The 13,819-nt window shown below is 34.5% G+C and overlaps 1 protein-coding gene across 3 annotated transcripts in view; it reads right to left on the bottom strand.

The window, feature by feature from the left end:
* The window catches only part of CFAP47 (cilia and flagella associated protein 47), a 278,312-nt gene that overhangs the window by 136,860 nt on the left and 127,633 nt on the right, over positions 1 to 13,819 (bottom strand). For all 3 annotated transcript variants that reach the window (XM_032680035.1, XM_032680036.1, XM_032680037.1), the window contains exons 46-48: positions 12,868 to 13,064; positions 8,792 to 8,935; positions 7,037 to 7,210 (exon numbers count right to left, since the gene is read on the bottom strand). In XM_032680035.1, the coding sequence (XP_032535926.1) occupies positions 7,037 to 7,210; positions 8,792 to 8,935; positions 12,868 to 13,064 (515 nt within the window). The remainder of the gene's footprint in view (positions 1 to 7,036; positions 7,211 to 8,791; positions 8,936 to 12,867; positions 13,065 to 13,819) is intronic.

Genomic DNA, 13,819 nt, shown 5'->3' with positions numbered 1-13,819 from the left:
CATTTACATTAATATAATCCCTTGTTCAGGTGTTGGTACAATCTGGAACTTCTATTCCAAGTAACAGGGAAAAAAACTGTAAGGCAAAAATCTTCCTCTTCCCCAATAAATCTGCATTTCAAACTGGATATTCAAAGTCCAATAACCAGAAAGCACAGGAAAAGAGACTACTTGTCAAGACAAAAAAAAAAGGGGGGGTGGGGGCTGGAAAAGAAAAAAGAAAAAGAACAAAAATAAAAAGGCTAAAAAAGAGACCAATGAAAAGTCTTGTTGAATTGGCAAATTGAAAAAAAAAAAATAAAAAAAAATCTTTAACTATTGTTAACATAGAGAAAGCGTAAGAAAGGAGGGGCTGTTACACATTGAAGATGGGGAAATTTAATTTAATAAAAGATAAACAATAAGTTATTCATGATTCTACATTTATGGACTATTCTGTTTCAGTTTACAAAGAATGCATACAAAAGTAAAGGCTAAGTACCTAAAAATACAGCTAGGATAACAGAAATGACAGCAATTTATTAAGGATAGAAATAAGATTAGTTAAAATGAGATTTTTATTTAAGGAAAAAGTAACATGGAGACAGAACCAAAAGTAGGATAAATGTGATTAATTTAAATTGGCTCAAAAACACAAGAGTGGGGTAATACACTTTCCATCAAAGACTGGACACACCTGACTAGTTTCTACCAAAAGATGTCAAAGTAAAAGGAACACTACTGGTACAGTTGAATGTAAACATTAAACACCTATGGATTGCCAATGAGTAAACATGGACTGGAAGTCTGATGATTTTCAGTCATTGGAGAGAAGTTCTGGAAACTTCTGAGAACTGAACTAGCAGAAGCTCATCGATTTTAAAATGAAGTTGTTAATCTTAAGGAAGTGACTGTATAACCAAACAGGAAAAGGTTGAGTGAAAGCAATGAAGCAATTTTAATACATACACAGCCACTGTTTCAGTGTTTGATCCAGATGCCGATATCGAGACATGAAGGAATTCTCCCTTCCCTCCCCTGCATCAGATTGAACCTTTTGGGTTCACTAAATCTTGTACATAACTGATGCTGACTGCAGTCTGCTGTCACCTCTCCCACTGCAGTCATTAAACTCACTCGTACTCCTTATGCTGCTCACTGTTCCTACTGACATGAACACTCACCATCTTGTCATTAATGAATCACTCCCATTCATTTTGCAACCCTGTTTGTCTCTACTATCGAAGTTACTCACACCTTAGCCAACCTCCAAAGAGTGGTCACAACAATATTACTGCCTACCTCCAACATCTTGACAAGGTCTATGGTTGTAACTAGTTACCTTTTATGTGTTCCTTAATTTGAACTTTGTCTTGCTGTAATTGCCATGTGATTTATCAGCTCTGTTACTGGGACTAATTAAATGATCCACCTCAGATGACGAATGGATACTAAAAGTGCATGCCCACACTTGCACATGCACACAAGGCAATTTATACTAATACCACAATTCATATCAAGAATCCTATTGAAAGAGAAGTGTTCACAGACATTTGAGATTCCAATGTGACATAATGTCGTGTGACATCTGTCTGCTTAACTGAAGATATATTACACATGTATTTATACAAAAAACAATACATCCAAGAACACTCCGAAAGTGAAAAAGTTGGAGAATTTAAAAGGATACATAGGAAAAAGTCCAGGCAGATTTTTGTAACAATAACTTATTGCAAAGATTTTGTAAACATAGAGGAAAGCTTGGAGTGAAACAACGAAAGAATTTATGTACAGTGAGCTTTAAGTCAACTTTTTTTTGAATATTAGCGAAATAGGTATTGCTTATTAGAATGCATTTTTATGAGGACTGTATGTTAAAAAAAGACATAATTTTAGTATCAGATGTAGCATTATATAATTGTATATCCTATAATAATGTACCATGTTCCCAAAGGTATGTTAATGTACCTAACAAAATCTTCAACAGGTCATTATTGTTAGGCAAATACATTCTGAAGTAAGAAAATAGGGCATAAATTGGGGTGCTGTTATCAACAACAACAAAAATAACATTCAGATTTACAAGCTATCCAGAATGAGTCAAGATATGGAATTACCTCTACCAGTCAGTGGTACAGGCAGTCTGTTAGCCTTTGTCCTAACGTGCAAGGCTACTTGTCAAGACCACTAATCTATTTCAAGAAAAAAATCTGACCTAAGACCTTACAATACCCTTAATTGATCAAACAATTGATCAAGCCATCACAAAAAACACCTGCCAACAACTACAGTTATTCTTAAATTCTGTAGGCCTTTGTACCATCCATTATTGCTATGAAAAATGTTTTTTCTTTAATGAAGGCTGTTACAGAAGTTCTGGTAGATAACGTGGAAGCCAAAAGGTTTGAAACTGGAAGGACAAACAAAAAAAGGATTATGGAATACACAGATTTACTTGTGGTTAAAGAATATAAACTTGGTGACCTTCAGCAATCAGGTTTCTGGAGTTGCAAAGAATTTGTTCTCAGAAAAAATCAGATACATTACCAAACAAGACTTAGCCTGAACAGGGAAGACCCTCATTAAAGTTTTACGACACATAACTTTATTATTTTGAGGCATTTGTTACAAATACCCAACCTTCATGTCATTCTTTCACTGACACCATAAAGATCCAAAATAGATATATAGACAAAAGAGAGATAAATGCATTTAATATTTTTCATTATGTATTTATTCTACAATAGTTTCATAAATTACTAAGTTTTTATAACCTAATACCTGAAAAGTAATTTAACTGTGCCTTGAGATTCCTCTGGAGGGCTTACTTTAATGGTATCTATTTTGAACAGCATTGAGAAAAACAGTTGCACAGTTTTATATTTTTGTTGCAGAATCAAGCCTTGAAAGACCTAGGCACCTTTACAGCTGAATTTACCCCCACCCAAGGTGTAATTAGAAGGAGCCATCAACACATTAGACAATTATTTATTTATATCCAGCAGTCTTATACAAAAAAAAATAAAGAAAATGAATAAAAAACTTTGTCATGAGACTGACAGATTGAATTTTCATAGAAATGTTTTACACTGCGTCCCCTTGTAGGATGATTTGAATCTAATTTTACAGACACTAACTCCATTTAAGTTGCAGTCACTAACCTTACATTAATTCAGCACCAGAGAAGGATAGGCTTTCTGGTTGATGTTATAAGTGCACAAATTCTTTACAAATTCTGTTGTGATTTTTTTCTCATTTCCAGGAGTAAGTTAATCATGAGAAAGCCTATTTGTTGCAAGATCCCCTGGAACCAGCCACAAAGAACACAGTGGCAGCAGTTCCCTAAGGTTTAACACATCAATCAGTTTAAAAGAGATCATAAAAACATTCACATTTTTCAAGGGAATTTATGGAAATTGTCTTTTTAATCATGGAAAGCTTTGTGGGCACTGGCACTGAAAGTGTTCTGCTTAGAATTTTTTAAGGTACAGTGATGGAGTCATGCATAGACCTCCACTGAATTCCAATGGCAGGTCTTCCCTCCCCAACTCTAGATACTCACTAATGATTGCACAGACAATCAAACCACACACAAAAATTATTGCAGCCTCAGACATAAACCCTCTAAATATGATTAAAAAGGAAAAAGTATTATTCAGAGGGAAGAGAGCTTTCCTTATGCAGTAAGGATTTATTTCCCTCTTTCTCTTCCCAGACTTACTTCCACTTTAAATAGTCACTTTTGCAGTAGTGCCATCATTTTGGTTTAGGCTATTAGATAAATACAGCATATACTGAGAAACAGAATAGCATATATACAATGTAATTTATTTTTTAATGAAGTGAGGTTTTTGTTACATTTATAGTTTAATATATGCAGTTATTAAAATGGAATAGTGAAGTTAAATTTATACCTCAAAGGCAAAATTACCCAAGTATTAATTCAGCTAAATTACTTATTGCTAGGGATTCATCGTGCAGTAAGTTGTTTATGGACATGCCCATAAATTATTATGTTTGTCAGCTACTGGAACATCTCATACCATTCTTGATATAAGCTGAGCTTTATTACTTCAGTAAATGAAATTCTTATGGCTTTTTTTAATATCATGTATGTCCCAATTTATCTGTGAGAAATTACCTTGCATAGTGGATATTCTCCATCAATGCAGGGTGTACAGGGCAAATCAACCAATTTAATAATGAAGATGTTCACTAGCCAACAAAATTACAAAAGATCCCATTAAAAACATTTCCAAAACTATTACTTTTTGGATTATCTTTGCTCTCTCTCTGCCAAGACAGACAAGATTTCCTCTACCTAATCACCAATTTAGCTCAAGGACAATAGAGGAAAAATTCAAAAATACTGGATTAAACAGGAGGAGGAGTTACTACTGGGCTGTCAGCAACTGCCCTCAAGGGAAACACTGACAAAGACAAAACCAGTCTGTTGCATTCTGCTCCACGACAGACTACCCAGACATTACAGTAATCAGGCAGTGTGGAATGAACACTGCCAACAAAACAACTATCACTTCTTTATTCTGTTGCCTTTTGTGCTATACACATCGGAGAAAATAAAGTTTATTTTGCATTTCCAACAGGGTTTTTGGTCACAGTTCCCCCTTAGAGGAGGTTTTTCTGCATTTTTCCTTATAAATATCAATACCAGTGACCATGTTCTAGATTTAGTGATTAAATCCCAATTCATAGACAAACCCTTCTGGAAATAAAAGCAAGCAAATGAACTTTGCTCACTACAATAGGACAAGACACTACATGACATCTGTTGGAGAGTGCTGGAAGTGATTAATATTGTTTGCTTTGTTGAGGGGACAGTTTCCAGACACCAGTAGGTTTTGTAATCACGCCCTTTCCAGCAATTCCAGCCCACCTTACTTCAACTGTTCTGTAACTGCTTCTGGGTAAAAAGCTACCATAGAGAAAATACATTATGCACACTGATTAATTTAGTACATGCATACAAGCATGAAATAGCTGACCTTACTACTTGTCTCCCAAAAGTCCCAGAGCAAAAAGAGCACACATAGTTGGACTGCCAAGTGGTATTTCATAGAGGGAAAAAAAACACAAATAAACCCCAAAAAACCCCACCACCACGAAACCAACAAAAACCAGATTTCAGGATCCAAACAGCACCCTCAAGGAGGTCAAAGTTCAATCAGACCCAGCTCACCCTGGCTTAGCTACAGCTGTCATAAATTCATTTAATGCAATGTTTCTGGAAAAACATACAATGAATGACTTTAATGTATTCATTTTGAAGTTTCTTATTTCTGTGCCTTTCACTTTCACTGGCACAAAAAATATTGAGTTCACACAAAATGGAAAAGCAGAAAAAATAGTTCTGTTGGCAACTTTCAAAAACATCCACTTCTTTTAGAGATAAAAGTACAAATGTATTAGAAATGTAAATGCATTCACGTACAAAAAACTAAGATTGTTGAAAAGAAAAATGTCAAAGCTGGTGATACCCAAAAAATACATTTCCCTCTTTCTTTTGGGGGATAATAATGAGTCAAAAAATAGGAATCTGAAGTTGAACCTTTCTATGAGATACAGAGGTTATTAAACGTAGATTCACCAGTGAAAACCTGGAAAACTGGAGACTAGTAAGAGTTTAAGGAAGGATTTTCACATTGCCATGAATTACCATTAGCCAGAAGAAAACTGCTGCTGGTATATAAATTACCTCCCTTTATAAAATAAAGTGGGGCCACTCTTTTCCATTACCTTTCATTTTAAGTAAAGCAGCATTTGGTGCTACTGTCACTAAGACAGAGAACAAAAGATCACTCAGTTTGCAAGTCCACACCAGTTAACTAGTCAGGTTTTATATTTACATAAGTTGGCAACATTTACAACACTCCCTGCATTGTTTTAATATATTGAGCCCTTCTGGCAAGCAGTGCACAGCAATAACATCTAGATGCCATCTACTCTAGATTTAAATACTGTAATAGAGTCACACATATGGATTTTCTTGAGCAAGGTCCAAGATGTTCCTGCTCAAGAACCTTCTCTGTAGCTGAGAAGAAAAGTAGAAGTCATCTTCTTTGCCCTAATGTACATTCTGCCTCTGCTGGCATATGACATGAGATCCAACACAGTAGATAAGAAAGGAAGGAATACTACTGAAATACTTTTATCACTTTCAAATTAAACATGCAGACAAGATAGATAGCAGGAAAATCACGGAGTTACAGTACTACAACACTGTTTTTAAATAGCAAAATGTGTTTGTGTAAATACAGTTATAAAATATATTTAATTGAAAATATGAAAAATAATCAGGACTATATTTAATAGTAAAAACATCTTCTTGAGCAGGAAAATTAACAAAACTATATTTTCTAAGAATTTGTATCCAACTCCCCAGTGACCCATTGCTATTCAATAACCACAGTTATTGCCCCTGAATGTTCTTTCTCATCAGCAAAAACACAAAATATTCCCAAATTCCTCCAACATTGCTGGAATAACAGCTGGGTAACAGACAGTAACTGCCATAATTTCTTCCACGAAATGCAGGCACTTACTGGCCAGGCCACTGGGCCATTAGCAGTATATAGAGAGAGCTCACGCTGCAATCCTCCCCTTAGTAGGTTAGTAATGTTTGTCCTTTTCCGGCACCTGTAATATTCAATATTTTATGACAATTTTATGAACCCAGTAATTCTAAAGCCCCTGATTTTAAAACTGATGGAGTTGGCCAATGTTTTCAAACCACTGGAGGAGGAAGGGAGGAAAGATGAGCAAATGAACAGAGAGAATTGTAGAAGTCTTGAACCCTCAGGAATGACACTAAAACAAATAAATCTTTTTTTCCATGAAACATACAGTAAAATCATACACTAGCTCACACATTTTCTGACTATAAACATATCCTTATACTATAAACTACAGAAAATTTTCTCATGTATACGTGAAGTTTATTAGAATATCTGCAATTACAGTAATATTTGCTACAGTAATACATAATATACAGGTCCTTGGACAGAAAAATATTCATCACATTATCAAAAAAAATTACCTTGTATGTTAGCTTGTTCTTTGTATAATTGTGCACCCATAAAATTTTATGAGTGACCTTTCCCGCTTGGCAATCTATCACAATACAACCCTGTGGCAGAGGTTTCTTCCCTATTCCCTTAAGACTGAAGATATTTTCAGTGCCAGCTGTAACATTTCGTAGAATAAGCCTCCCCTATGACAAAGAAAGCAGAAAAAAAAAAGCTTCAGCACTGTACAAGTCCCCTTTGGCTGCCAAAGCAACTCTTTTAGTTTATTAATCTTATATCTAGGTGGAAAAGCATGCTTACAAGAAAGTGCTCCTATTGACTTTTCTAGTTCTTAAATAAATTCATTGCTAAACAGAGAACAAAACCAAAAAACCAAAAGCTTTTATTTTTAGTTTTTCTAAATTATGACAGTTAACAATATAAAGCCTCCATATTTCTAGATTCTATAATTTTTGGCTTCTTCTTGAAAAACAAATATAAAAAAAAATATGTTCTCATTCCTCCTTGTTTCTCACATAATATTGAACTTCACTCATTGAGCTTTTCCACCTGTCCTTCACCTGGGGGAACTGGGAATGTTGAGCTTGGAGAAAAGGAGACTCAAGGGGAACTCTTTACTCTCTACAACTACTTGAAAGGAGGTTGTAGTGAGACGGAGGTGGGTCTCTCCTCTATGTCTCAAGTGAAAGGTTGAAAGGAAATGGTCTTAAATTGTGGCAGGGGAAGTTTAGATTAGATATTAGAAAAAAAGGTTTTACTGAAAGAGTGGTTAGGAATTAGAATTAGCTGCCCAGGGAGGTGGTGGAGTCACCTTCTTAGAAATGTTCAAGAGGCATCTGGATGCAGCACTTGGGCTTTGGTTTAAGGGTGACTGTGGTGGTGCTGGGTTGTTGGCTGGACTAGATAATACTGGAGGTCTCTTACAACCTTGATGATTTTGTGATTCAACTAAAATATTCTCCATAATCATTTGCCATCAAAGGATTCAAGGTTTTTGGCTTTTAATAATTTCATAATGCTGGATACCTAAACTACATTACATTTGGCTGGTAATGAAAGCAAAATGGTTACTTATGTTTCACAGAATATTCTGGGGATTTTTTTGTCTTTGGCAATTCACACATTTCAATAGCAACCTGCAGTTAAAATCTCTCAGCTCTTATACAGGCAAAACTACAAATACTGCTTCTTGCTAAATGTGTCATAACCTTTGCTCTGCTCTTCGTTTTAGCATCAGAATAGTGATTACTCTGATGGCAAAAGCAGCTGTGAAGTGTTGCCTTAACTTGCAAAAGAAATTATTTTACTAAATAAAGTACTCATCACATAAATTCATTTGTGATGTATGCATGCAACAAGAAATACTCAATCTTACCACTTTATTGCTTAGGTAACAAAATACAGTTTAATATATATATATTTAAATTCAGACTAACACAATGTATATATTTGTGATAAAAGTTCTGAATCTTTACAGAACAACTGTAGGATTTAAGGACTTAACAGAAATGAATAGAAATGAAGGATTTAACAGAAAAATAAATAAAGAAGAGATGATAATGAGGGGTGGAAAAATCTATCACACCTAACCTTAAAGCTTGCAAAATTAGTTCATTTGGGTGTTACTTCAATTAGTAGGAAATCTTTGCATTTCTTTCTCTCAAGCAAATGCTTTAATATTACTAACTGTCTAAACACTTTCATAATTTGGTAACTTTACTGATAGAAGCATCCTTTCCAAATGTTGAAACTAATTTCCCTCTTACCGTAGTTGTATACTCAGCAGCAGGATTGAACGTGAGAGGATAAAGAGCTGTTTCACCTACACCAACATTTATTACAGGAGGGCCATAAAACCCCTCTCCTTCCAACTTTGCTTCCAGTTTCCAGTCCACATTGGAAGTATTACTCTGAAATAAAAGCAAAATGTAAATTAGATTATGGATTTAAATTTTTTAATGTGCGTTTCAGCTTTCACTTGCAGTTATCACCACATCATTCATTTGCTCAAAGTACTGGCTCAGAGCACCTTTGGGGAGAATAAAAACAGTGTATTTTAAAAATGAATTAAACTAATAATAAATCTCTTCCTCCAGGCAGCCAGAAGTACAGCACCCATACTATCAGTAGGAATATTGTCAGCAGGAATACTCATTAGAAAAATATGAGCATGATCTACCTAATGGTCAAGACGGAATTTGTAAGTATCATCATAAACATTTAGAAGTATCTTTATGGTGCTGTTTAATGCTAGCCAAAATTCTGTTCCTTTTCCATCTGTAAAAAAATCTTCCTGTACCTCTTTGAAGTGCTGATGTGGTGTGCTGGTCTATTTGCCTCATTTGGCAACTGACTTTATTACAGGATCAGTCTTGCTAATGAATTAAGAACTCCATCTCCAAAGGAGTATTTACAGTCCTCAGAATCTGGTCTTTCAAGAGACTAAACTACCTTAAAGAATGCCTGTCCTGAGGAGTATGAAAGCCTATTTAAGAAACATGTTTATCTTGCATGCAGATGTGTCACAAGACTGCTTGGTTATGGTAGAAAGTGAGATATTTTATAATACATGCTTGAAGGCTGCATAAAAATAGTCGAACTAAAATAATGCTGTTCAGACTCCTATTATTTGAAAGAACCAGACAACTAAACATCCAATTGGAAAAAAAAAAAAAGCTAACATACATCTGAAAGAGAAAATAAACTGCCATTCATAAGCCAATATATATGCCTTGTCAAATAGAGAAGATTAATCTGATATGATCTATGAAAAGAGAGGATACTCTTTTCACCCATAACGGTCTTCATCTGTGGAAAATTGTATATAAGCATCAGAGATAAAGAGTGGATTTGAGAGACTAGAGATGATACTTCAGTCCTTTTTTCCTTCTTTGAAAGTGTTTCAAGCTCAGTAGACTCAGTTTCAGAAATTAAGAACCTGTGGTCATCAGAACCAACCCATGGCATAACACAAGACCTGCAGTATCTTATATATAAGGTTTGATTAATATCTATGATTAATGCTTAATTTTTAGTTGTTTAGAGGTAAATTTCCCAGTGGTTTAGCTTGTATGCCTGTTTGGAATTTTGAGGTTTGTGTAGTGCCTTGGTCTTTCAAAATGCTTTTATCACCCTGGTCTCCAAGTCTGTAATAACCACAATTACATATCTCTTGTAGAAAACACAAAAGAAAAAAAGTAATTTGCTGATATCCTCATACCAAGGATAAAAAGAATGTGAAAAGCAGACATCAAAAGTGTATCTTTATGCTCACGAGTTTTTTCTCCACAATATCAGGAACAGCTTTATCCTTTTGAAAACCAGCTTGACCAGTTTTAAAACTGGCAGTTTAGCACTTTAAAAGGTGGGATAGAGGAAAAGTATCATCATGATTGACCTTAGGTAAGGAAAAGAGGAAGACAATGAAAATTTGGGGGCTTAAATTGTTTTATTTTTAATGATTTCTAGTCCCATTGGTATCAGATGCTTCCTTTATCCACACTAGTTATTATTACACCAATATGTGGCACAAGTAATTCTTCTTAATCTCTAACACAAGAACTTATCATTTGCAGAAGTTCAGTTGACAAACATGGTCACTTTGAAACTCTTCTGTAATAAATCTTTCTAACACAGCATGAATTTGTCTAAAAGTATCTTCTAAAGAAAGTTCTACTCCCTTGTACTTGTTCACTTTTAATCACTTAATCATCTAATTCTTACAGGATCTCTGCTTAATGCAAAACCTTATCCAAAGCCTATTAAAACAATAAGAAATACAACTAATGCTAAGGGAGTTAGAATTTTCTCACAGAATGGTAGGTGGTTCAATCCAAGGTACATAAAAAGGCTCCATGTATTCGACCTATACCCAGACAGGCTGAAAGTGATAAATGGAACAATTACACTCATCTCACACTTGAGAGAATTATGGAAACTTCAAAAGTTCAGCCTTAACTCTCATATTTAAAAAAAAAACCAACAAGCCAACCCCAATCACAGATCTCAGATTTCAACTGCATTCTTATTCTGCTTCTGTCATAATTCACTGTGTAGCTTTAAGCAAACCACTTGACAATTTTATTTGCTCCATTTATAAAATGTTCCACCTAACACACACGTTTGTCTGCTCATGTCTGCAAAAAGTGCTTTGAACACTAAATATTTGGTTCAAGAAACTGTGTAGCAGATTGAACAACCCCATCCTCACTTTCACTATGAGCATCTGTCTTTCTCCATAGAATATTTCAAAGTTGAACAATTAAAATGACATATACAATAGGGCTAACAACATAAAAATGTGCAAAAATTTCTGATGGAGAAGCTCCAACTAAAATAAGTGCATATAGAAGTGTAAAGTATCTAACTCCTTACAAGAGTAACACATTTCTTGTACTGAACATGAAAGAAATCTTGTGAGAAGAATAACGTACAGTCACAAAATTAACCTTAGGATGTAAAAGGACAGGAAGAACTTCACATTTTCATATTTGTTTGTCCATCAATGTTTAATTTTGCAAATTTAGGATATAATATTTTGAGCAGACTTGTGATCATGTATATGTATTTCATAGAAAGAGAGAGACTAACATTCCCTCTCTCACACAGGCAGAGTACATGCTCTAATTGGGGTACTTCTTATTTCCTTGCTAAGAAAATGGGCAGGACTTAAAAGTATAAAAGCATAACTCCCCTGCATGATGTTTAAAAGTAAGTACTTAGGAACACTCTGAAGTGAAAAATAAAACCATCAAAAGAATAAAGCAAATCTATTTAGAAACTGTCTGTTTAAACAAGGTGGAAAACCCCCTTACGCTTCTGTGTTACGCATCAGTTGTTTTTAAGCTAATGTAACATTCAAAAAAATCAAGTCTTAATAAATAAAATATTAATATGTTAAAACGTATTTGCAAGAAGAGACAGCACTGTAATATGGTTACCTTTCATTTTCTTTACTTTTTTTTTCCTTTCTTTCTAATGAACTAGTTCTGTGTCTACTCTTACTATTTGGTAGAACATCCACAGTACAGTCTTTCCCCAGATATTAAGTCTTCTTGTTTGAATCTGCCCCCACTCTTTTGACTATCAAATTTCAGAATAATTTCTCTATAAATTAACTCACTAATATTCTTCAGTGGCTCTGTAATCAAAAAGTTCTATCAAGTACATAAACCAAACCGTAGTTCAAATCTCAGGAAACATTCAATTGGTTTTATCTCTTAAAGAAACTTTATCCCTTCTCTCACAGATTAAGCTCCTTCCCTATTTATTTTTTTTTTTAATTTTAAATGGAAAAAGTTATCTGAAATTTGATGAATAATTTTCTGAGGGAGATTGTATTGAGATCATATTGCACCCATCTTCACTCTCTGCTCTTACTCCTCATGTGTCAGGGGTTTCATATACAAAGTAGATATGATAAAAGTATAAACAATCTACTGTCTATACCTAGCATATTTTTTTAACTGTGTGTAATCTAGTTCTTCTATTTTATTCCTCAACATCTCTCCTTTTTTTCTCTTCAGAAATAGTGCACTTATTGCCTAGATTATACAACACGTTTTTTCACTTTTATTGTGATAACATTATTCGGTAACAGACTAATAATTGTCAGAATTGAAACATTAGAATTAAGCCCAGACAACTGTTAATTGAAGTAAAGTATTTTTCCTAACAAGCTTTATATTATCTACAATATGAACTTTGAGAAATAACACTCAAGTCAGTATTTACACGTACTTGTGCATTTCCCAATTGTGACTTTTAACAGTATTAATCAGGAATCTAGGATTTTTTTAAATCCTAAATCTTAGTTTAGTTTGTAATAGTAAAGTGAACTTACAATTGGAATATTCTGAATCACTGACTGGTAAGCTGGAGTTAGAAATTCGAGCTCTGCATCAACTCTGTCTTTACTCACTAAACATTCAATCTCATAGACACGAACATCGCAGGGGGACTTCAGAAGAATCTGACAGTGGTAGGAACCAGTATCTGGAGGAGTGAACTTTATAGGCAGCCCAACTGTATCACTTCCATCTAAAAAAAAAAAAAAACCAAACAAAACAGAAAACAAAACAAAACAAAAGATGTTGTAAAGCTTTTCAGAAACATCGAATTCACAAGCAGAATCTGAAGAGATTTCCAATAAACTTCAGGAGAGTCTCCTCAGTACTACATGCAGCAATTTCCAACAGGCAATGGAATTTTAGGAGTGCTACCATATAAGCACAGCCACATTTTTTTTTTCCTAAAAAATGGTATATTGACGCATATGAATAATATTTTCTATCGATTTTAGTAGTGCAAGGAGAGAAGTATTTTAAAAGATTTCTTACATCTAGCAGAAAAGTTTAAAATATATGAATTTCTGTAAATATAAAACAATAGTGTATTAGTTACTACACTTTTGTCAACAGTTACCATCAGAGATACCAGTGATAACACAGTATGTTTGGGTAAGAGTAGCTCCAACAATTACAGGAATTCTGTTAAATGTAGTAGTTCTCATGATACCCCTTTAGACTTTTTCTGTGCCAAATTTTGGAGAGTTTCTGAAATTGCACGGGTGTCCAAGCTGAAACAGAACCATGAAAAGTCACATTTCCCCAATCGAAAACACAAAAGGAAAACTCCCCACCGTAATCTCTAGAGCAAGGAAGAAGCAATACAAATGCTGTCCATCTTTGCACAGAGTCAGATCTAACAAGACTCTGCAAAGGCTTCCTCTGCTCCTGCTTACAGAAAAGATCAGATTCACAGTATTTTAAGCCCCTCACTAGCCCTTGTAGGAC

The sequence above is a fragment of the Chiroxiphia lanceolata genome, chromosome 2 (assembly GCF_009829145.1).
Source record: "Chiroxiphia lanceolata isolate bChiLan1 chromosome 2, bChiLan1.pri, whole genome shotgun sequence".
Lineage (NCBI taxonomy): Eukaryota > Metazoa > Chordata > Aves > Passeriformes > Pipridae > Chiroxiphia > Chiroxiphia lanceolata.
The sequence above is the reverse complement of the archived record's forward strand: the minus strand, read 5'-3'. Positions and strand labels throughout refer to the sequence as shown.